This window comes from Pogonomyrmex barbatus, unplaced genomic scaffold (assembly GCF_055798465.1).
Source record: "Pogonomyrmex barbatus isolate J1 unplaced genomic scaffold, ASM5579846v1 scaffold23, whole genome shotgun sequence".
Classification (NCBI taxonomy): domain Eukaryota; kingdom Metazoa; phylum Arthropoda; class Insecta; order Hymenoptera; family Formicidae; genus Pogonomyrmex; species Pogonomyrmex barbatus.
The window spans coordinates 860,269-885,463 of NW_028297120.1; the positions used below are offsets into that span (position 1 = coordinate 860,269).

At 34.8% G+C, this 25,195-nt stretch overlaps 2 protein-coding genes and 2 non-coding genes across 5 annotated transcripts in view; 2 read left to right on the top strand and 2 right to left on the bottom strand.

The window, feature by feature from the left end:
- Positions 1 to 2,347: 2,347 nt before the first annotated feature.
- Positions 2,348 to 25,195, top strand: part of ec (ubiquitin specific peptidase echinus) — a 72,727-nt gene continuing 49,879 nt past the window's right edge. Inside the window, exons 1-2 of one of the 2 annotated variants that reach the window (XM_089078570.1) lie at positions 2,348 to 3,146; positions 24,835 to 25,075. In XM_089078570.1, coding sequence (XP_088934696.1) covers positions 24,857 to 25,075 — 219 coding nt within the window. In that variant the 5' untranslated portion in view covers positions 2,348 to 3,146; positions 24,835 to 24,856. Of the gene's footprint in view, positions 3,147 to 22,820; positions 24,152 to 24,834; positions 25,076 to 25,195 lie in introns of those variants that run through there. The other variant, XM_089078571.1, reaches the window with a different exon arrangement.
- LOC105424371 (uncharacterized) lies at positions 11,905 to 15,861 on the bottom strand. Its single transcript, XM_011634563.2, has 3 exons — positions 14,822 to 15,861; positions 14,555 to 14,740; positions 11,905 to 14,381 (listed from the first exon to the last, which is right to left on the bottom strand). The coding sequence occupies exons 1-3, from the start codon at positions 15,546 to 15,548 to the stop codon at positions 14,356 to 14,358; spliced, it is 939 nt and encodes a 312-aa protein (XP_011632865.2). The 5' UTR covers positions 15,549 to 15,861; the 3' UTR covers positions 11,905 to 14,355.
- Positions 22,437 to 22,508, bottom strand: TRNAE-CUC (transfer RNA glutamic acid (anticodon CUC)). Its single transcript has one exon. It is a non-coding gene; the product is annotated as a tRNA-Glu (tRNA).
- On the top strand, positions 22,604 to 22,675 carry TRNAE-CUC (transfer RNA glutamic acid (anticodon CUC)). Its single transcript has one exon. It is a non-coding gene; the product is annotated as a tRNA-Glu (tRNA).

The window sequence follows — 25,195 nt, forward strand, 5'->3', positions numbered from 1 at the left end:
CATAATTCATTACCTGTCTTCTTCTTAATAATAATTTATTGCTATAAAGCAAGCAGCATTTAGAAGTCGCAATATTTTATTTAATCTAAAAAAAAAAAAAAAAAAAAAAAAACTAGAAAGACTAGAAAAAACGCAAGGATACAAATGTAAAAAATATATATCAATATTTCTAATTATTATATCTATATATATTATAACGATCAAACTGATATTTCTGCCTTCTGCTTTACACACACACACACACACACACACACACACACACACACACACGCGCGCGCGCGCGCGCGCGCGCGCGCACACACATACATTCGTAGCTCCATCGGTCAATCTCCGTCAACGATTTGACGAAAATGACTGGAAATATCATAAAGACATCGTAGAAGCGTAATCGTACCATTGGAGTAATTGCATATCCGTTAAGTTTAAGGATGCTGGACTGTGACGCAACTTCTCGCGCGATCAACGTACGCATTTGATTATACCGTGCGGCCGTTTGCGGCAAATCAGCGGTTTAGCGTAGCCGTAATGATGGAATCGTGATGTATTTGCGGCTCTCAGCATCCGTTCAACCGCGCGCACGTAACGGCCACGCGTTAGAACGCACGTATAAAAATGCACACGCCGCGGCGTGCGTTCGTGAAAAGCTCGCGTGTGCAACGAAGAAACGCGCGCTTCGCTAATAATCTCGCATAATCTTCGCGAATCGCGTCGCTCTTTTGCAATCTGCTTAAACGATCTCGGCACACCTGTTGCAGAAACAGGTAGCGACGATCGCGCCGAGCTAGTTAATTTTTTCTCCGCGCGAACGAGAAGCTGACACCGGAGCTGACTTCCGTTCAGCAATGTCGAAAAGAGTTCGATATAGTTTTGTTGCCGGTGGAATTATTAAGTCAGCGCCTTTTTTTTTTTTATGAAAGTTCTTGCTTAAAATTCATGAAAATCCTTACTGAAGGTTTCTTACTTAAAATTACACACAATGATTACGTTCGTTTGCATGCCCGAAGCTAACTGGATTTAACTCATCCCGCGAAAGAGGGCGGTGGGTATCCTCTATTAAAATTTGAAAGTAACGCGATCAAATTAAAATTAAATTGAAATGAAGAATCCGGGATCTCTCTTGCGTAACGGAGTAATAATTTGACACGCGCTTGACTCGCGTCGCAAGTGGCGCAAAATGACAAGATTCAAAGGAGACGATAACTGGTTTACGCACGCAAAGGAAATTCGACGAGCGAGAACGATCCCCGCCCCCCCCGTAAGGGCGGCGGCGCAATTGCGATCAGGTGATGAGGTAAAAAAGGGAAGAACCGCGAAGAGCATCGGAAGCGAACGGCGCCTGAGGTTATCGCGGGAGCGAGAAGGACGGACGAAATGAGTTCGAACGAAGTGTACGCCCATCTCGCTTAGAATCTAGTCTACCGGAAATTTGCAGTTACCTTGCATTCCTTGCAGGGTCGAACGCCCCCGGGGGATGCCCCTCCGATCCGCGGGGATCGTTAATTGCTCGTGGCTGAAACGGGATTTCCAATTTCTGCATTCGTCGGGGAGATGATTTTCATCCGCCGGACGAAAGTAGATTTTAGCGGCGGGAAAAGCGTCATCGAATTATATGTAATTATCAATGAAGATGCACGCGCCTAAAGCGAGGTTGAGACACGAAAATGACAACGAGTTCTCCTTTTTTTTAGACTTCTTTCGCAAGATTTCTTATCACTTTGTAACAACATTCGTGTTAAAGGAGCAAAAAAATATTAGCAATGACAAGGTACTTTCCTCTTTTGATAGATTAATAAAATACAAATGACTCAGTTACGTATACAAATTTATACACATTATACAAATTCTCATATTTATTGTTATTATTAGAAAAATAAAATTATCTGATTTATTACTAAAAAAAATACAATATACAATTAATAATAATATTAAGTGTGCTCGACAAATATTAAATCTAACGATGTATATTTATTGCTTATATTACTATTAAAATAAAGTTATTTTACTGAAATATAGCGTGCAGTTAATAATAATAATAATAAACACACTCTTAAAGAGATTTAATACTGTAAAGTGACTATTTATTTTAAATATTAAAAGTATTGAACTGTTGTCCATGTTGTAATTTCCAGTATTATATTAGCCAATATATTAAATTGGATTTCTGTAAGGGTCAGCCTTACAACATTTGACGACATGTATTTTATCTATTTGTTTAAGCGATCCACGGTCGTGTTCGAAAATTGCATAAAGCTGCACTGTAGTCGCATCTGACCGACAAGGTCGGAGAGCGGATTCCCCCGCGAGGACAGTAGATGATATCATTCGAAGTCAATTGCACCTTTGTGCAGCATCGGGATAACCGCAGCAGAGTCCCTTATCAGTGCGACTGTCAGCGCTCCGAGCGCGCGATAACGCGCGTCGCGCACCTGACAAGCGCGCCGCCGACCAATGCGAGCGCGGCGGCCATCTTGCGCGGCGGCCTCGCTCTCGCGTCGGAGTCGCGTGGCTCGCCGCTCGTCTTCTCAGTGTACGCCGACTGTCGACCGCGGCTGACTGGATGTGCGGGGATAGACAATTCTCGCCGTGGCCGAGACTCCCGCGTTTGTCAACATTGAGAGAAAAAAAGAAAGAAAGAGACCCGATCAATCGTCAAACGATGACTCTCCACATTCGCGACATCGGGACTTTTAAACGCGCGTCTGTCCGCTCTTACCACCGGCGGCAATAAGTTTCTTGTTTTCCGTTCCCGCACCGAGCTGCATTAAAAACTTTTCACCTCACTCTCGTCAAATTTCAAGTATATATCAATTTCATTTTAAGTAGTGTACGCTAATTCGACTAAAAAAAAAACAAAAAGAGTGTGTGATGGGCCAGAGATTTGGTCTTCTTTTTATATTTCGCGCGTGAAAAATATTTGACGCTCGTTGATCGCAGATCTCGTTGTCGCGCGGGAGAATGAGTTAGCCCTGGATTGGATTACATGGACGAAACGGTACTGCGATTGTGGCCCGACCAGTTTGTCCAGCACGACGAGGACGACAATCCACCGCTTCTGTCAGCGACGATCATCGATGCTCGGTGAACTCGATGGCGAAAGCCGCTACGTGAAATTCGCGAGTGGAAGACACAACGCAGATACAACGGAGGTGAGCGCGCTATTCGCCCGTTTTAACTCGAATCAAACGCGCATCGTCGTTTTTTTTTTTTTTTTTTTTTTTTTTTTCACTGAAAGTTTCACACGCGCGAGAACGCGATTTAGGAAATCACGTGAACGCATTGTATCGATTGTACTCCCGTTTGAACGCCGGAATAATTTCGCACGCGAGCTAACACGGATTCATACATTTCTCGAGGAATACAGCTAAAAAAAGCTTTTATCTGATCTATCATTACTTTTCCTTCCTTTTTTTTTTTCTTTTCCTTGCCTTTTTATCTAATTATATACATCCGAGGTATGCGCGAGGAAATAACGAAAGTTATTAGCCTGTATAAGTAATTGCATTGGGATGGATGCGTCGTTGCGCTTGCATAACAAGGCGCGTTAATAGGGACGCGACCGCGTAAACAGCGGGGACCATCTGCGCGCGCGTAAATGATAGGAATTTAAATCGCCCGATCCCATCGCGATATAGGCGACCTTGATTACGTAGTTTGCGACAATGGCAGCCTTGCTGGGCAGAAAGCGTGTCGCGTAAATGGCATAAAAGCGTCGCGTGTTCGGCGCGGGAGGTCCTCCGAGCTTACGTGCAAAGAACACTCTTAACACTCTGAAACATCTAAAACATCTAAAAATTGCTGAAACATCTAAAAATTCGGCCAGATACAGATTTGAAAATAATTTCGTCAGATTGACAATTATTATTATTTTGACACCAATATATTTATATAAGAGAACGTTCAAATTGGTTGCTAGAATATAAAAAAGTTTTTACAGTATTATTATCATGCTTAAGCGTTCTACGTAATAATTTTGATGATCCAAGCAAAATTATATTTTCAGATCCGTATATTTCATCAAATTTTTAGATTTGTCAGCAAAATTGTTCTCTCTATGTGACTTTGTACTTTTGCAGGTTATTTATTTATAGCGTTTATCAGACATTTGGTTTGCGCTTCAATTTGGAATGTTGTAAAAAAGAGCAAAGCTAATATTTTAAAATTGAAAGGACAAGTAATCTAAAAAGCATCGTAATTTATTACTGAAAATAATATTTATGAAAAGCTGTTTTTGTATTTTAATTGCGCAAGTCTAAACCTGTTATGGTAAACAATAATTTTAACAATTAATACATATCTTCGATATTCTTAATGTTTAATATAATTTGAAACATTATTACAATATTATCAAAACATTAATATATCTATATTTCTTCACGGAAAGAACAACTTTGTTGCAGAATCTAAAAATTTGGCCAGATATAGATCTGATAAATAAAATTATTGAATCATAAAATTATTATGTAGATTGTTTAAAAATATGATGGGAATATTACAAAATTTTTTTATATAACTAACAATCAATTTGAATGTCCTACATAATTATTTTGATGGACCAAGAAAATTATTTTTCAGATCTATATCCATCAAAACTGTTCTTTCCATGTATATTTAAATTATTATCGATCTATATATACATATTTTATAGTGAATTTATTAAAAACTTACTTAAATATCAAAAAAGATGTCGTTTAAACACTAAATTTCAATTTCAAGATTTAGATAATAATTCAATTACGTCATTTAATTACATCATTTATTGTGCGGAACTTCATTAATCTATGATCGGTGCAATTAATATTATAATATTTTATGTTCCGTAGAAATAATTGTAATTTAAAAAAAGAAAATTATCTATTATTTATCATTAACTGTAAATGATAAAAGGTAGTGGAAAGCTCCTGATATCATTTATCGTCTAAAAATATATACAACAGGAAATAACAGGAAATAACAGTTTTATTGAAGTAAAATCTAAAAATTTCGCCAGATACAGATCTGAAAATAATTTTGTTAGATTATCCAATAATTATGTAGGATATTTAAATTGGTTGCTAAAATATTATAAATATTATAAATTTTCGTAATATTATCAACATATTTAAAGATTTTACATAATAATTATTTTGATGATTCAACAAAATTATTTTTAGATCTACATTTAGTCAACAAATTTTTAGACGTTTCAAAATTATTTATTCTATGTAGTGATAAGGCAAATGATGTAATCTCTTATCATATAACGTGCGTAGCTTGAGATACAGAGATACTGGAAAGTAAATTTAAAAACGCACAATTTTTAAAAACATCTTTATTACGAGAAGATATAATATAATATCGCACAGATATGATATCGCGAATAGTAACATTTTATCTGTGATTTTTACATCGAGGGGGTTTATGCGAATTGATTTTTCTTTTGCACGAATTGATATTTACAAACTTCTCTTCAATTTCTCGATTCATTGTTATCCCGAAAGTTTTGTCAGCATTTGCCCACATATCATTGTTTCTTCTCGAGAACAATGAGCCATTTAGCGTGTTCTGTTCATGTACTTTTGTTCGCCGTTCACATTTAGAATGCAGAAAACAAAAACGAGCTTACTTCACATACAGATACAATGACATTTTTTTTTAAGTCATAAGCAAATCTGTGCTGTTTGATTTTGTTTCACTTTAATTCAATATATTCCACAAACATAGTACACACGATTTGCCTCGTCGAAATTTTCTATTGTAATCATTGCGAATGTATAAATTGAATTTTTTTTTCTCATTTTTATGTCTCTTTTATTTACGATATAAATAGATTTAGATATAGATAAAATTTTGTTTTGTTATTCGCATAAGCACACAATATATTTCCAACTACAGTTGCTTCTAACTTTCCTTATTTCTCATGATATATAGTAAAAAAATTTTAAATGATATAGATCGTCAGAAGACCGACGAATCACTATAAAAGTCCATTATTGCGAAAGTTTTTGACAGACAGCGATTTACGTTTGTATATTTTTTCATAAAATAGTAAAAAATTCGGATAATTATATATTGATTCGTATTAATTACAAGTAAATAAATTTTACTTATCAATATTTTATATATTATTATACTATTCTTTTGATGTGAGCTTTCTTCGTACTTTTAAAACATATTTTCTTGGAAGAAAGTATTTAATTAATTAATTTATGAAAATGCTTTTCAGATAGATTTTAGAGCAAGAGAGTTTGATAGAAGTTGAATTTATCCTTGCAATTTATCGTATAATTTATAACGTTATACTTTATGCGCAATATCGCAGTATTTTATTATTTTAAATCGACGATAAAACTAGGATTTTATTTTATTTGCTGTTGTGGTATAAAAAAAATGGTATTTATATTTGCTGGCAGTTTTTTTATTGTCAATGCGAGCACTTATTTGGTCTTAATGCGATTACTGGCACTATTCTTCGTCTTGCTCTCGTTTCTTTCTTCGTTCTTGAATGCGAGGTCGTATTGAACAGAAATTTTACGAGGGCGTAATATAACATTGGAGCGTTTCAGAGCAGAGAATAAACGGAGTCGTTCCGCAGCATCGGCAGTGCCAGACATCGCCTTCATTAAAATCTAATTAAATCAAGCGAGCATGTGTGTGTGTGTGTGGCGTGCCTTTATCGCTCTTATCTATGGTTTGATGTTTACCGTTAGACATCGATAAGCTCGGCGATGCTTGAAATTATTGTACGTAGGGCAAGTAATTATTGCTCTTTATTATTGATAGTTTTGAGGAATCCTGAAGTAATTAGACGAGTCAGAATGTTATAATTTAATTTTTTTTTTTTTTTTTTTTTTTTTTTTTTTTAATACTTTAAATAGATACCTAGTTCTGATCACTTGCATTTGCGATTAAACGCACGGCTTTTTAAGAATATGTTGATTAAGTTCTACAAGTACAGACTTGTATATAAAAAAATTATCTGACTTTAATCAAGTGTTTTTTAAAAATTGCAATCAATTTATGACGATAAGCGAAATTCGAAGTTCAGCTTTGCGTGACTGTAGTGTGCTACATGTATAAATAGACGTGTGTCGAAATATTCGTGCAGAATCCTTTCCGTTCTCCACAGTGGAGTCTGACTCATACTGGAGATTCTTTTAAAGCAAAGAATTTGTACAGGGCGCTTCAGTCTGGCGCTCGCCCTGCGTTTGCACAGAGATGTTAAAGTTCCTTGGTCTTGTTGCCTCGTCGCGAAACGCCCACCTACGCATTGCCTTAAGGCTATAGGTATATATAGGGTGTCACATGAAAGTGCATCGATCGTCGAGCATGACTCTTAGATGATTATGGAGCACAATGTTAAAGATTTCGCGCGTCGATTTTCTTCGAGGAAAAGCGGCAATATTTAAATAAGATGAGGTACAAGCGAGATTACTTAAATTGAGAAAAACGCGCACGACATGTCTTTCTTCTTTCAGAATTTTATTATCCACATTTTCGTCTCGACAGTGGGTACCGGGCTGAGAGATATTGTAAAGTTCTTTTGTTACACATTTACTTTATTTCACGTTTGTATAATGGCATAACCAGAAACTTCAAAAGATTTCTTTGTTAACAAAGCCCCCCCCCCCCCTATTTTATTCATCTTATTGTAGCGAGATATTCCTTTTGCGTTCCAACACACGGCGAAGACATACATCAACTTCTTAGTTGTTACAGCGACGAAAGATCCATTCATTTCTTCATGTAAGTTCCCACTGAATGTACGCTGAATCGCTTCTTGATTCTGTTGTTTCGTCGCGAGGCGCCCATGTACGGCACAGAGCATTTATATATAATGTAAGTATCCTGTGATTTAATTCGATGTTGCGTTATTTCACGACAAAAAATCTAATAATTTAACCAGAATGAAACAAATAATAGGAAATAATTCAAAAAATAATAACATAAAGTAATAAATAATAATAAATAAAAAAATATAATAAATATAGATAATAATAAAATAAAAGGTAATAAATAAATAAATTCTAAATAAGATAATTATAATAATTTGTATGTAGCAAACATAAATTTTTATTAATTAATTATTTCATTAATATAAATTAATTCCCAATATTTCATCCTGTCTTTCAAATTACATAGATGAACATAGATGAGTAAATTTTAACATAATGTAACGCTATTATATATGACATTCAATCACGCTCTAACCTTTATTGCTGTACCGCGAAATCGGACGAGGGAATAGGAAAAAAAATAATGATGCCCGGAGGCACCGACTTTTAATCATCTTCGCTGCGTGATGAGCATGTGAAATGTCAACGATGAAAATCGATGATATTCGTTCGGACAGGAATTCGTAAATAATTTATTCACTGTTTGATCAATATGAACGACACAAAACCGAGCGAGCATACGTACGTAACAAGAATATAATTATGAAAATACGTGTGACGAAATTGACAACCAATATAGGATCATAAAACAGGGTCAGCCGGTTTTATCCATTTATTGATATATCCCAATCATATTTTGATGATGATAATTTTGATTGACTTTGATTTAATTACTATTGCAATAATCGTGTGATAATTTTTAATTATTGAGTTATTTCAGAGATTTTTATAATTAATTAGTATTAGTATTAGAAAGACTTTTTCTATCTTTTGATTTCACCTTAATATATTTACGTAATATTTTTACTAGAAAAATTTAATGAAAATTTAATATTGTTCGCCATATCTTTCTATGAAGATTTTAACGTAATTATTTTCATAAAAAGTATTGACGGACTCTGTATAAAGTTTCTGATTTTGTCTGCGGCTACACGTAAGCACCAAAAGGAGCAATATGTCGAAAGAAAGCATAACTTGGCGCGGGATCTCCCAGCTATGATTTCATTAAAACTTCGTGGGACTTTACTCAACAGAAACGATTCCGGAACCTGTAACGGTAACTAAACTTCGGTTTCGGACGAATGCTATAAAGCTGCTATATGATAACGAAATGAATATGATAATGTATAATTCTTTTTCTCTTCTTCTCTCTCTTTTTATATTCGCACCTGAATATTACTTAAAAATTTTCAACACTTTGAAAACCTATCATTTTATAAATTTTATATATATTTATCCCGTTTATTATCTATTTATTCTATTAAATAGTTAAAATAATAATTAAAGTAATATATATTAATTTTACTTATAAAATACGTGCGTTCTTTTGCTCTTTTGCTATAATTAACTTTTGTGCAATGTAAAGTTTCCACGTTATTTTTCAGTAATAATTATTTAATTTTCTGGAGACAAAATATACAATGCGGTCTGCAATCTGTTGTCTCATGTAGGTCAAGACGGGAATTTCGCACCGTATTTTCAAACTCATTATTCGGGGGGGGGGGGGGTGACTGCACCCGTTAGAAATTTCTCGGAGGTGCTTTTCAAGCGCCCGCACTTGATAAAACATTTCCCCGCGATGCACAAGCGCCGGGGCCTATCGGCTGTTTGGATAAGCTAGCGTGAAAATAAAGGTCGCGTTGATTTACGCCGAGGGGCTGTGTTTCATAAATTGCGCACGACACGTTTGGTAAAGCATCCGTCGGTTCTTTTCGTCTCGCAGCGATCGCGAGTGTTTTTGATTTCGCGATTTAATGCAGGATGTGTTGAGAGCCGCCGCTGCCGCTTGCCCCGAATGGAAGGGGGCCGGACTTTCGAAAGGTTCATATCTGCCGCAATCAAAAAATTTCCTTCGACAACGTGCTTTTTTTTTTATCACGCTGTGCTACCGTCGTGCTACGTCCTCTCTGCGAAGAAGCACGCCAGTCGTGCTCGTCTCGATAATTAAGACCGCGTACGCATCTCGAGTACGCACAAGGGTGGGAGCGAACGGTGCAGAGTTCGAACAAAGCTCCGGGTGTTTCCCTCCCTCGTCAAACTCGGCGTTGATCGCAATCGATCGACAGTCGCGCTGCTTTTTCCAGCGGCGAGCCTGAATGGGGGGGGGGGAGGAGAGGGGGGGGGGTTTCTATCCGCGTTACTCGGTCGCTTCATTCACACGTCGCGTCGGGTGAACGTTACGTTCGATTCGCATTCATCCGTTCCGCTGGCTACCGCAAACAGCGTGACGTCTATCGCCTTTCCCGTGTCCCCCATGTCGGTGCAGCGATGCGTTTATGCGTATGCATATACATATACCCTGCAACATACCCGGTCTCGGGGTAATCCTGGTTTCGATTTTCGCCGCGCCCCTTCGGAACAACGCGCCTCGCCTCGCCCCGCTGCCACTTTACGCATTCCGCGCGTCTCCGCGAGCTTTTAAAGACCAAAGACGAGATGCGCGAAAAATATCTTTATCGGCGGTTGACAAGACAGCGCTGGCTATTACTGTCACTGCATTTTTAAATCGCTCGTAGTACGTATTTATAGACCACGCCGACCACGCAGAGCCATATAGGCTGATGCACCGCGAGCGAAATTCTCGTAAGAGTGTTGCGAAATTAAGACCGCAAGGACGAATACGCGCTTCGAACTTAATATTCTTTCTATTATATGAAATAATGTTTCCTGATTTTATATCATTTAAATTGAATTATAAAGAGAAGATTAACATATATAAAATTCTAGTGTCTCGCGTAAACTGTGTAAAGTAATAATGGAGAAAGTTACAAATTGGCATTAACATGGGACAAGACTTTCTTTGTCCCATGTTAACGAAGAGAATCTATTATATTATACGGTATGTACAACAAATAGCATTACTTAATTAATTTACAAAAATAATGCAAATAAATGAGATGAAATTTTTCATGTTATATTATTTAGTTTTTTTTTTTACTCTACAATCTAATTAGATTTTTTTATAGCAAAAAGTTGCGTTATACAATATAACGGAATACGTATTTTGGTATATATTTTTTATTCGAATATATATTTTCCAAGCAATTTCGAATATTAATATGATTAACCTAGTATTTATAATGTCTTTTATAACTAATTATACATATTACTCTTTTATTATAAAAAGTAAAAGTTAAAGTCTATAAAATTTAATTCCTACAGAAATACATGTATTTGCAGAGGCAAACTTAGTTCATTCTTTGAATTAGAAGTCTAAGCGTTCTACTTCATCGATTTCCTAGTTCTTTGGTTTCCTAATCTTCCTCTTCTCTCTGCAACGACAACATACATATAATGGTAATTTTATATTTTCATGCATAATAAAAGTACATTTTTCTTACAAATATCTTCTTTATTAAATATCTTCTTACAAATATCTTCTTAATTTTGTAAAAAAATGTTTATAAAAATTAAAAATGTTTATAAAAATTTTTTAAACAATTATTCTGCTTTTTATAATTTTTTTAGTGTGTTTTGAAAATAAAATAAAATAATTAAATAGTAAAATAAAATAATTAAAAGAAAAAGTTAACCAAAAGTTTTATTAATTTTCTTTTCTTTCTTAGTATGATTCTTCTGTGATGTCACAAAAATATAGTTAGATATAAAATTCTATTTAAGATATTGTTTATACAGAATAATTTACAAGAAAAATGTTATAAATGTTTAAGTATGAATAGATTTTTACCGGCAATCTTGCATTTCAATATAGATATGTTCCTTGTTTGGATTTTGTTATTCATAACGATTTCAATCGAGGGAAGGAATACGAAAGTCGCGAGTCGCAAGAGGAATTTCTAATCGCGAGAAGACAGACAAACACTGCTTGGTAGTTATAAACTCAGTTTTATCCACGGTAAACGCCGACTTCTCTTCTTAGAAAGGAAGTGCCGCGTTACAGCTGAATAGATTTAAGGAAATCAGGAGACACGATAGTGTCTCGGGTATCAAGATACGTATTACTTAGATTCCATTTCTTTAAAATAAAAGATATTGTCAATTAGATTCTATTTTTTAAATTTTGGTACAACAGTTTCTTTTTTTTTTTTTAAGCGTATCTTTTACCCGAATGTAATCTTAATTCAGAGAAGTGCCTTTTGAATAAGCAGATAACAGTTTAAGTAGATTTTAAGCAAACGTTTTTAAAAATTAATTTATTATTGCTTTAAATGAAATTTATATTTTACAATTTGGACTTGATTAGGGGCTATGAATATATGTGCGGACGTGTGAAAGAGTGAGCGGACAAAGCGATGAATGTTTTGTTGATAAAGAGAAAAAGTAAGATTTAGTAGGCGAAAAGGAGAGATTAGAGCGAATAGAAGCAGAGTAAGTGAAGGCAAAGAGGGATAAAGAAAAATAAGCGAGAAATAAGAGGTTTTAGGACAGGCACAAGGAAATGAGATTATGGTGGAAAAAGAGACGGATAAAATAGGAAGTAAGTAGGATAAAAAAATTAAAGGAAGGAAAATAGACAAAAATAGTGTTAGAGGAAAAAGAAAAGGAAAAGGGAGGAAATAAAAGAGTGAGGTTTAGAGTAGGATATGAGAGAGAAGATAAGGATGAGATTGAGATTGATGAAAAGAGAATTACATGAGCAGTTAGAGAGAGATTAAATCAAATTCTTCTCTCTCCTTTAAATCTTTATCTCCTTTTCCTTCTTCACCTTTTCCTTTCTCCTTTTGTTTCTCTTATTTAATTTCTCCTATGTTCCTCCTTTCTTTTAATATCTCCCTTCGTTTAACTTTCCTTGTCCTCTTCTCCTGTGGGTCCTCCTTATTTTCTCTTCTTCTCCATGCCTTTTCTATTTTACCAACTAGTGTCATTCTTTCTTCCTTTCCTTCTTCTCCTTTTTCTTTTTTCTTTCTCACACTTGATTCCTCTTTTGTTCTTCCTTTTTCTATGTATTTCTGTATCTCTTTCTTCTGTCCTTTCCCTCCTCTATCCACCCCCTCTATCTCCTTCTCTTTTAGATCTTTCTTATTTTCCTCTTTTTTCTTGCACCTTTCTTATTATGCCAATATGCTGTGTCTTATCCCCTTTCATATTCTTCTTTACTGCTATTACCTTTCATTATTATCTCCATTTATTTCTTCACTTCCTCCTTCCCTTCTGTCTTCCTTTTCCTCCTCCTTCTCATCATCTGCTTTCTAAACTTTCTTCTTTCCTTTTTTTTCTTATCTTTCGGTCAACTTTCCTGTTCTATTTTTGCTTCAGTGAAAAAGTTTCCTCTCCTCTGTTCTTATCCTGTTCCTCTTCTCTCCTCTCCTTCTTCTTCCTTTGTCCTCTTCTGTCTCCATTTTCTAGGTCTTCTTAGATTTAAGCTTCTTTTCTCCTATCTTGCAATCTTATAATCTTACCATCTAACAATCTTATAATCTTACTATATCTTGCTTTCACTCTTTTTCTCGATTATCTACAATTCTTTCCCTTCTTGTCCCCTATCCTTCTTATTATTCTCTGCCTCTCTTTCTATCTCAGACCAAGCCTTCCATAGCTAGATCATACCATCTATCTTAACTATCTTCCTATCTTTATGTCTATTCCTTTCCCCTTCCTTTCTTTTATCGAATTACTAATTCTTTCTTGCACTTTTCTCTCTTCTCAACGTAAATCGTTTTCAATAAATATTCTATCTCTCTTTAACCTATGTTTGTACCTCACGACCTCCCTCTTTCCTTCCTCATATTCTAGTTTTACTATTGTCACCGTCTCACTATTCCAACAATTATTCACTTTACATTCGACTCCTATCCTCTTTTTAATAAAATTCTGTGCCCGTTCACCACTTTCTTTCATGTTCTCTACTTTTTCCTTCGACAAACTTATTCCTTTTACAACAGTATTATCTTTTTTTTCTTCTCTACCTTTTTCTGTAACCCATCTTTTTAATTTTTCTACCTTTCTTTGACTCAATCCGTCACTTATATCTGATCTCGATCTTGCTATGCTACTCTCTGTTTGCCTATACCAGCTTATATCAGTTTCTTACCTTCGTTCACTAACCTCCTTTTCACTTTTCTCAATTCCTTCTAAAAATAGAAAAGGATAGAAAGATGTTTAAATAATATCTGTTATAATTTGTAAAAATACATATATTTTCTTCTCGGTACAAGTGGCTTCATAAGTATGATGTTGATTTGAATTTTAAAGAAGACTTTTTTAAAAGAAATCTAATTTACACATATAATATTCAATAATTTTGAAAAGTTATGTACATATTGTATATATCATATCTTTTCTTTTTTATAAGAGGAGATTATGAAGGCTTGCTTATCGCATATACGAATCTCAAACTTTCTCTTAACTTTAAATAATAAATTATTTAAAAATATCACATATGTATTAAATAAATTCGCAGAAAGTGCAATAAGATTACAAGATTAAATTGTTTAAGTATTAAGTAAATTATTCCAGTGAAATATATGCGTTAAAACACTTTGATATAACATGTCCGGATATCTTTTACGTTACGTCGAATATTTCATGCTGTTGACAACGCATCATTATCTGAAATATAAAAATTACTCAATATTATAATAGATACTTTAATATTTTATCACGTGTCTGAATATCATTTATCTTAGAGTGAAAATTTTAATTATATTTAAAATATTTAAAAAATTATTCTAAATTTTATAATACATATTTGCAACATATCTTAATGTATTTGCATTACAAACCCTTGAATGTTTGACGAGTCCTCTTGAATGTTATAAAACATATTATTGGTAGGATAATTGGATGCATTTTAATCATTATATAAGTTATTTCTATCGCCATATCGTTATAAGATTGCGTTATAAAGATGATAATTCTTACAATCCGATATGGTACCATAGTTAGAAAAAATCCAACATTAACACCAACTAAAATAAATATAAAAGAATCTATAGATACTTAAATAATCTTATATTTACATTAATATTGAAATAAAAATTTCCATTTACCCAAAAAAATGAAGCGTTTGATGTCTTCGCTTGGCCATGCTCCGATTATCGATTTCGATATTATCAGGTCATACAAAGTGAAATAATTGAGCAAAATTAAGATAAAGCTTGGAAATATTAAGAACATAACACTAGAAGAGATGTAAATGTCGTGGATAATTTCCTTTTGAAAATGTTCGTACAAATGTAATTCCATGGCTATCAGCATAATGCATAAGATCCATATGAATGAGACACCTTTTATAGCTGTCGAAATCTTTAGGAGCGTGTTGCGAAGAGGCGAATTTTTCTGACAAATGACAACGTACGTCTCGACATTCAGCAGAATTATTATCAAGACAGATGTGGAGAAGCTCATCATAAATACGTAGTCGAGATTCATCTCGAGATGAATGTCGAAAATCCAATCGAATACTTGCTTAAGCGGTTCGAGCAGGACCACGAAGTTTGAAAACATCAAACTCATTACGTAGCAGTTACTAGAAGTGTGCATGATGGAATTTAACGTAATGGAGAGACCAAGGAAAACATTTAGACTAGCACCTGTCACGAGCATTATGAGATCCATGATATTACGCGCAGGCTTGGAAATGACCGGTGTAATGACATTCATCTTAGTAAAGCTCGTTGTTACGGTATCTTCCGTTTGAAAATGAAAATGACGTGGAAATGGACTTTCTATCATTTTTACATCGTGTTCGTTGTTGTCGGACGTTGTTATGGACATTGGTGCGTTATTTCCGTTCAAGATTTTTCAATTAGCCGTTTGACAATTCGTATCTCTTATTAACACTTTGGATAATTTTATGTACACGTCAGAAACTTAGCTTCAACACTTTCCTCGAACCTTGGTGTTTATGATAATAGGTTTCATCGAAATTGTATTTTGTACCGCAAAAAAAAAAAAAAAGAATATGAGAGAAATTAACAACAAATTGCGCTGCAGCATATGTTACTTCGACGGCCTACACACACATCACTGACTGTTACTGGATGGTAATTTACAGGATCACCACCTACTTTTTTTTCCCTATGGGATTGTGACGCCCTGCGATACCATAGGCGGACGTCATCGAGTAACTAACAATGTTATATAATTTGTTGACACGCAAATGTTCCATTTAATAGAGTGGATCTTTAATGACATACGAGCTGGGCGTACAGCAATGATATACGATCGACATGAATTGTTTGTAACTCAGGAATGAATTTGCTATTTTAAGAAAAATTAATGAGAGTAGTACTATATATTACCAAGATTGAATTAAGCTTTGTTGATTGCATAGAGGAAATTAATTGAGATTTATTTGATAGATGCAATTTATTCGATAAATATGTACGTGTACAATCTTTTTTAATTTTTGTTAATAACGGATTGCCATAGAATTTAACCATTAGCATAAAATATGAACATGACAAAATATAAAAGTAAACATAAAAGTGCGTCGAGTTCATCTTACAGGGAATTTATTGGACTTTCTTATTTACGAGAAGGAAGCGCCCGGCCTTCGAGGATTCGCTCGAAGGGCTCCGTTTTCTGGCCGCGAGTAACGACGAAGTGGCCAAACAGAAAAAAAATGATGTTGCTGGAATAAATCGTGCTTCTTACGGCTCGCTCATTCGGAAAAGAGAAGAGATGAGAGGTCGAACCATGACGGTTGGCAGAGCACGCGGTGCTATGCGAAATGAGGAGGAACGAGAGAATGTCCCGCACGCGACTATGTCGTATAATACAAGATTTGCGGGGATCTCTGGCAACCGGCCACGTACGATATCGGTCAGCTTTTGCTGGCGATAGATTTATCGTTAGATTTATAAGTCCAACTCCCTTGGCACAACGGGGGGGGGGGGGGGGGGCGGGGTGCTGTATCTTCTTGAAAATGGAGCGCGACCGTGGTAGTTGAGTGCTCCATGCGATACAATCGAATTATCGTATTATTATCGAAAGGAGAGAGAGAGAGAGAGCAGAAACGCCGTGGCGTCCATTGTCATCGGGGGAGTGGAACGAATTAAAAATTGCGAGGGCGGATCGGCACGGCAATATTTACGGCATTGTATGTTCACGATGTTAACACTAATTTAAAGCTCCGAGTACCACGCGAGCCGCATTGCAACAATAATCGATGTTAACTAATTCTTTAAGCGAAATTTACATGCGGCACGCTGCATTTATTTAAATACCCATTGCGTGTGTAGCGATATTTGCACGCGATATTTACGCAATGATGATTATTTCGTTCCTTTCCTTTGTGCGAATAGATTACTCTTGCCAGAGGTGGCGTCTATAAAAATTGTTGGAATTTCTCTTTGCGGTGAAGGGGGGGTTTTTCTTCCCTCTTCGGTTGCCAGTTTGACTACATGTTTTTATCCTCCAGGACCAGGTGCGAGCGAACGCGTGATTAATTTTTGTGGGTTTCCTTTTCGCTCTTTTCTTCTTATTTTCGTCTGCTTCGGGATCGGGTTAGTGATGGAGGGCAGTCTCGGGGCCAAATAAGTGGCAGGGCCTTAGGGCCCGGGATCGCAACCGGTTCGCCGCTTGGGCATTATTACGACGTAACTTAAGCGACCCTGAGAGGTTTCGAGCTCCACGATAATCAGCGAACTGTATTATCATCGCTGAGTAACAGCATTCCATTGGTGGCCTCGAAGGTGTAAAGTAGTCGTACAGTTGAAGAAACGAGTGGTCTAATAAAAAGCATTATATCACAGCATTTCGTCTAAACATTCAAACGATACAAATCGAACATTTGACATTAAATTATCTTTATTTGATTGTGCTTATTTTTATCCTCTTTATCTTGTTGTAAAATAAACTTTTGTGTCGTTCTATATCGTCTGACGCGTGGGTTTATATTAATATTTTTATAAAATAAATATTGTATAGTTACAATTGATACATTCCGCTTATATTTTTTATATGAGATATTATTGCACACAATAAAAATTTATTTAATTTAAGTAAAAACCTTTTTTCAAGTTTGCAATCAAAAGTCTATTTTAGTTACAACAAATTGTAATTTATATATCACGAACAACTACATATAAATATGCAGTAAATTAATTATCAATTATTGTCAAGTGCATATCTTATTGTTTATACTTTATCACTTATTCATTTCAAATATATATATATATATTTTTTTTTTTCTTAGGAGTTATTTTCATTCTTAAATATTAATAAATTCATATCAGAAATATTGTGATAAATTAAAAGACATTTTTTAATTAACCTTATTGATGTTTACATATATTATAATATGTACATAATAATAATATTATATTATAATATGAATATATTAATAAAATAGTGTTTATATTTGATTGACAAGTGTGTAGAGGCGTAGAAGAGATGCGTGTTGGGTCAGTCTGTCATCGAACTGTCGACTCGCATGAAAGGTTATCTTGGGACTGAGATAGATATTTATTTAAATGTAGCACACACGCACCTACTAGGCCTTCTGTCACACCTGTTTGACCTGTTTCGCACAGAGAGTTGAGCGGCCGTGCGTTTTTAGTCGAAGCCAGCTATGCCGTGACAGTGTTTCCTTTCCGTGTTTATCATATAATATAGTTGCGATTAGTTTGCCATAACGTACTATTACGCATTTTTTCGTTCGCACTTTCATACATACCACGCGAATTAAATCCGTATCGAGCTATAATCTTGTGAGTGAACCTTTGTTTGGCGCCTAATACAAACGACAAGTCTCATTTAACGTATATGTCAGATATTACTTACTAATATGTAAAATGTGAAGCTGATTTTTTTTTTTTTTTTTTTTTATTAAAACAGGAAGTTGATATGTGGTGTTCGTGTTATGTAAATTTCGCGCTGTGATGTTATCGCAAAAAAGACAATTTATTAAAGGTTTATGCGTTTCACCGCAATCTCGTGCTCTTCCAAGTGCTTTGCTCCTGTTTGGCCCTCATGTCAATAGACTCGATGTATTTTACGCATGACCAGTCAGACAAGTTTTTCCTGAAGACCACAAGCGCAATGCCCGAGGCTCGGTAACATTTGATACTTTATATGCAGGTGTATCTTTAAAAAGTGCGCGGGATTGAACGCCAGAGACTGGCGTTTCGCGGAATACAAAATGGAATAAAAATAATTTTTTAAATCCTTTTATTTTATATACGTATATATTTTAATAAAATATTGCTTACATCAAATAATTAAATTTTCCTTTAAATTCACATATAACTTTTAAGCTTTGAATATTTTGTAGTGGGATCTTTTAATAAATAAATGTTTATGTAAATATAATATTTCATAATTTTATAATATTTTTAAGTAATGATTTTGAGTCCACATTTGTGGAAAAGTCTTTAAAAAAAAAATAGAATTATATTAATTTGATGTATATCATGTACATTTTTGATAAAAGGAAATAATAAAGGAAAGAGAATAATATGATAAAAATATAGAATTTACGGCAATTTCCAAAAATATCTGTCACGCAATCATATGTGTGATTTAATGTGCTAACGATGATCGCATGTTACGTTCGGCAATCATACGTTATGTCCAAAAGCTTTCCGAGAAGTTCGGCTGCAGATTATACCAGGATGATTTTTAAAAAAGGAAAAGCTTTAACAAAAGCGCATCTGTGGATTGGCAAGTAAATTACAGTAATCGGCACTGTTAAATTTGAGATCTTTCGGAAGCAGAGAAGGAGAAAGAAAGAGAAAAAGAGAGGAACAGAAAAAAAAGAGATAGGTTTAACAAGTTTTTTTTTGTACCACAATAAACTGATTTATTATATAGTAAAAATTATTCATATAAAAGATAAATTTATTTTATTATTTACTTAATTTATAAAAAGTTGATTTTTTTACACGAAAAAAAAAAATAAAAGTAAAATTTGCAGATATATTCTTAAAATCTCAGTATTAAGCAGTTATTTATTAATTAGTAATTTTTATACTTATTTAAACTGATTTGAAATTTTCTTTTGTCAACTCGAATTTCTAAATTTTAATTTTGAACGAATTAGTGGATATGCCACAGTTTGCAGCTTATTGATTGCTCTATGTATTATTGACGTAAAAAATTTCTGTCATACGTTTTATCGAATCTGAAAATTCGCATATCTGCGATGAAAAATAGCTGAAATAAAATTCAAAATTATTACGTCAATCATGCTTCCAAATAAGACGCTTATCTTCTTCTATTGTCTAAACTTCAAACGATTTTTCTAAGTTACACAATATTTCTTCGTCCTGTAAGAATCTTTCTTTCAGTTTTTTATGGGGAAAGATTCTTTGAAACGATTCTTCGTTTGCAAAATAGTATATAATGTACTTCTCTTGTTCTACATTTTCACATGAATTTTTTATACCCGTTTCAGGATACATGGATTTTTCCGTTTGATTCTACGAATCACATCCCTCTCGATTAACGGATAAATATTATTTCCCGCTGTACGTCTTTGATTTGCTCCATTCATATTTAATCTTGCATACCATGATGAATGGTACATTATAGATTCGCGAAAAGTGTCTCGCGGATATCTGCATCTCTTAAATTATTCACTTACCTATATTATCATTCTTATCCGTTTCCGTCATCAAGAGAGACATTTCTCCGCTGTAAGGTATGGCCTCTCGTATTACTTCGTCACGTTCGCACATACGTAAATACAGAGCCATAACAATCGTTGCTTTACAGGAAAATTACAGTACAGATAAACCTGGAACTAACTCACGTTAACTCGCTTCGCACGGTCGTGAAGTACAATGTGATTCATAATTAATTCGTGGACGTTTACCAACGAAAATATATATATATATATATATTCGCGGTGGAAACGTATCTGCAAAAGCTCTATTGAAAGGAAACTTACGTAGAGAAACATATGTCTGTGCCATTTTTAATAAGTAAATCGATATTTAATGTTAAATTAGAATTAGAAATGCTAGTAGATGTGAAATCTCTTGTCGAGCAAATCTTTTTCCATATCACTTTGCCTCCATATAATGCTTTAATTATTCTAAACATATAATTCTAATTCCAGATTCTAATCTCTAATTGTCGAAAGATATTAGACATATTATCGTCTTACAAAAATAGTAATCTTCTATTCAATACACATAGTAATCAAGGAATCTTCTATTCCGATATACACAATCTTTTAGATTTAGAAAAGTGCACTTTCTGTAAAAGCCATTTTTCTCCCTCATTTCGCATCTGCATCTGCCGCATAAACCGCGAACCGCACGATCGAAAAGAGAATTACGTCAAATGAAAAGAACGTCCGTTTTTTTTTTTTTTTCTCCGTCACCGACCAACATCGCCAAGGCTTTCTTTCGCAGTGGCGGATTCTGCCAACTTTCTTCTTCCGCGATGTTCATGTATCGTTGTTTGCGTCGACTGCGGTTGTTATAGCGGGGACGAGCATTCATTGCACTACGCTCACGAAATGTTATAATGCAATGCTGATAATATGCTGACGCAAGGAAATTCGAAAAATCTTTCGAAATTAAATAAACACAATTTTGTATGTAAAAAATATTGTTTATTGTGGAATCATCATCATCAGGAAATCACTTTGATGACTGTATAAAAAAAATCATTGCATAAAAAATCATTGCAAGAATTTTCTGCGGAATCAATGGATCGAAAAGTTTTTCTTGGATCTTTTCTTGGTTTCATTCACCATCATATGATTTTTATCCCATATCCTGGGCTTTTTACCATCGAACAGCCCCACGTGTTAAAATCTTGGATTAGCAGCGCCGTTTAATTTGCATATTTTTCTTTCGACCGGAGGAACATTGCAGGATCTGCGATGGTTTCTCTTTCTCGACATCTCGCAATCTCTCTCACAAACAGCATCGTGAACGAACCATCAACGAAAATAACCGCGCTCCGCATTTAAACTTTATATCGTAATTTCACGACGTTTTTTTTTTTTTTATTTTCCTCGAGTCATCAAGTCATCTTACGTACCTGTCTTTTTCTCATAGTTTATTCGTATCATCATTTTCTTCATTTTTTTCAAGAAGATTAGATATCATGACGTTCATAAAAAATTGTAAAGTTGGAAATATCTTGGAAAAAAAAAAGGAAATCGTTGCATCGTTGTTTTGTGCATTTATTATACCTAGAGGTGCGGTTTCATTAGTATGCATAACACGCATGTGAGGAAGACGACAAGACGACTGTCGTCGTTCAGAAAATTTCTCCGTATTTCGGAACCTGCAAGGCATCGAACAACACTCATTATACGAGTTTTAACTTTCGTAGCTAACAAAGATTACAATATTAGTATAAAATTTATGCAAATATGTGATTTATATAATTGAAATGATCTTTGTTGTTATTATCCTTTTACAATTATAACATATTATTCCTAAAATTTATTATTATATATTTTTAATTGTCTGGCGACGAATATTTTTTTCAAAATTTTTTATTTCCTTTCCTAATAGCTTTTGTTGTTTATTTAATATTTATTACTGTTTTACAGACAAAATATCTTGATATAAATGTTTAAAATATCTAATTCTTTCATTCAATTGAAAATAGTAGATTAGCATATTTTTGAAAATAAATTTAAACAAGTATAATATTTGTTTATATATGTTATGATAAAATTAGGCAAAAATATCATTCCGGTACCGGGAATCGAACCCGAGCCTCCTGGGTGAGAGCCAGGTATCCTAGCCACTAGACCATACCGGATTGTGGTGACACTCCTCTCTAGCAATTTGATAATATCCAGAAGCAACATCCCTCTCGAACACGATTAAACTTGTGAGAGTGAACTTCAAGCGTAATCCGGTATGGTCTAGTGGCTAGGATACCTGGCTCTCACCCAGGAGGCTCGGGTTCGATTCCCGGTACCGGAATCTAATCTCTTTTGCTCAAATTTATCATAAAATTTAGAGCAATCTTATATATTCTAAAAATTTATTTAATAATTTAATATATTTAAAAATATATTATTCGCTACTGTTACAATGTAACAGATTTGCAGAGAATTTGAATAATTTATATAATTGTTTATCCTGTGTTTTGTTTTTTTTAATTAATTAGATAAATGTTTATCCTGTGTTCTTTAATTAGATCATTAATTTCCTGATACAATTATTAAATAATAATGTTCGTACAAATAGCGAGAAATATAAAATTTATCAAGCTGCGATACACAACATGTGTACATATTAATATAACAAACTTAATTGCTAATTTTGAAACAATGGACATTTTGCATCATCACGCGATTGATATTGCAAATTAAAAAGAGATCTGAGAGATAATTAACGTTAATTGATAGTGCAGTGTGTTCTATGCCTAGCGTTTTCATTGAATGTAAAAAAAATTAGCGTGTTCGATACGGCGTAATATCTCGCGCTCGCGTAGCGTTATCTAAAATTAGATTTGTGCATGACAATAGTCCATTTTGGTGTACGTGGCAACTTCGAAAGGCGTGAAATCGGGTATTCTTGCTTGCTACGACTCATGCCGTGTAAATGGAAATTCCTTCTGTGCGCCGTGCCAAGGACAACAAACTCGGGACGACACATCGGGAGGTCGACTGGTCCAGCCAGCAGGTTGCACATGGCCAACTGGAGATAAATGTCATTTGTCGTAAACCCGCAATTTTATAACAGGCGTACAGAATAGTCGAGAAAACGTGCATTTATGCTTGATTTGTGCTTTATCGCGCTGTTTAGATTGTGAAGAGCGACGGATCAATGCAATTGTCAATCATCATTGTGCTCTATTTCCTGGCTCTTCATTGGCTTCTGTTCCACACAGTCGCGTATATCGTGTCTCTGGCTCCCTTGTTGACATAGACATTTCGCGAATCAGAATTACTTCACACGGTTGTGCTTTTCATAATTCACGTTGCACTCTTTACACTGGTTTTTAATACAACGTAATAATTTATAGTCCAACGATTTGCGATTCCTTAAGCCTACAGATTTTATATACAAACTAGCCACTTAAACAATTTATATGAATGTTAAATCTCAATATTTATCTCAATAAAAATATATTTTAGCTATTTGTTATTTTCGAAAAAAAAAAACGCTTAGTTTATAAATGGCCAAGAGCATTGATGATTTCCGTCGTTTCTAAATTTAAAAATGTAGACGTAGCCAGTCACGTCTGGCTTTTTCCGTTAACTTCGTGAGTGCAACACGGTGAATGTGACGGGACCTCGACGTTTGTAGAGGAATGTGACCAGAGTATTGTATCCGAAGCCTGAAAGTTAAGACGCGGCGGTACGAGGCTGGCGCCAGGCCTGCTCTCGAGCACGTACTCGTCTCTCCGACCACTTTTCTCGGAGCTCCTCGAAATTAACCGCCGTCCATTCGGTTCGTAGTAGTATTTAGCGTGACAATTCTCTCTCCTTTTATCATTTTTTTCACCCTTCATATGCGACGCTTTATGATGATTTCGTCTTTTGGCACTCGAGGCGATATTTTTCTTCCCTCTTGCTCGCGAGCCGATTCCCGGGGAGGGGGGGGGGTTGTTCCTTAGCTTCCATAAAAATGCAAGAAGGTCATTTGAGTTTTTAATTAAGGGAACTGAAACTGAGACCGGCGAAACACATCCGTGCGTAATCGGTTTCTGTGGAGGCACGGATCATAAAATTCTGCATTACTGCATTTCCGTATACGCGTAAAATGATTTTTCCAATCTCTCTCTCTCTGTAATTATACCTTGTAGCTTCCTCGTTGGCTTGGTTTTATGAGTTCCCGCGAATGCTGACTTGCGTTCACTGCCATAGTTTAAGACATAATAATAAAAACTTCCTCCTTTCGAGGGGAACGGTGTCACAACTCAGTAAAATCTGCACCAAATATTTTTTATAATAATACAAAACGGTTTACAGTGTGTTGATAAGAAAATATATTTTCATATGTTTACTTATTATACGTATTTATTAAAATTAATTTAATTTAAAAACAAATCCTCAAAGTTTGTCTCGCAAGAGAATTAACATACAAAGTACACTACAAATAAATATGTTTTTTTTTGCGGAATGTTTTTACAGATGAATCCTTGATTTATCGAGCATGACTTCTACAATGGGATTGCAGCAGCAGGCTGCATCTCAGGATACTGTGGATTTTGCCGGTTATTTGCAATCTACACAATCCCGCCATCAGGCGGAAGGACAGGTGCAGGGTTGTCAAAAATCACCGCATCGGGAGCACAACAGCAGTTTTACCAGCACGAAAGGTTTGCTCAATGGACCCGGACAGAACAATTGTTTCCTCAACAGCGCCGTACAGGTAACAGAGATATTGCATTGTAAAATATTTTACATTTAAAAAAATGAATGATTTTATATTTAAAAATTGAGTGTCACTGCATTGCAAGTTATTAAGTAGTAATTAGAAAATTCCATAAAT

What these genes read in the sequence shown, in the direction of transcription:
- LOC105424371 (XM_011634563.2), bottom strand. Translation starts at nt 15,548, where the DNA reads ATGTCCATAACAACGTCCGACAACAACGAACACGATGTAAAAATGATA. An exon ending in CAAACGCTTCATTTTTTTGG is followed by an intron (nt 14,741 to 14,821) that starts GTAAATGGAAAT and finishes TATTTATTTTAG; the next exon opens with TTGGTGTTAATGTTGGATTT. An exon ending in GACTCGTCAAACATTCAAGG is followed by an intron (nt 14,382 to 14,554) that starts GTTTGTAATGCA and finishes TTTATATTTCAG; the next exon opens with ATAATGATGCGTTGTCAACA.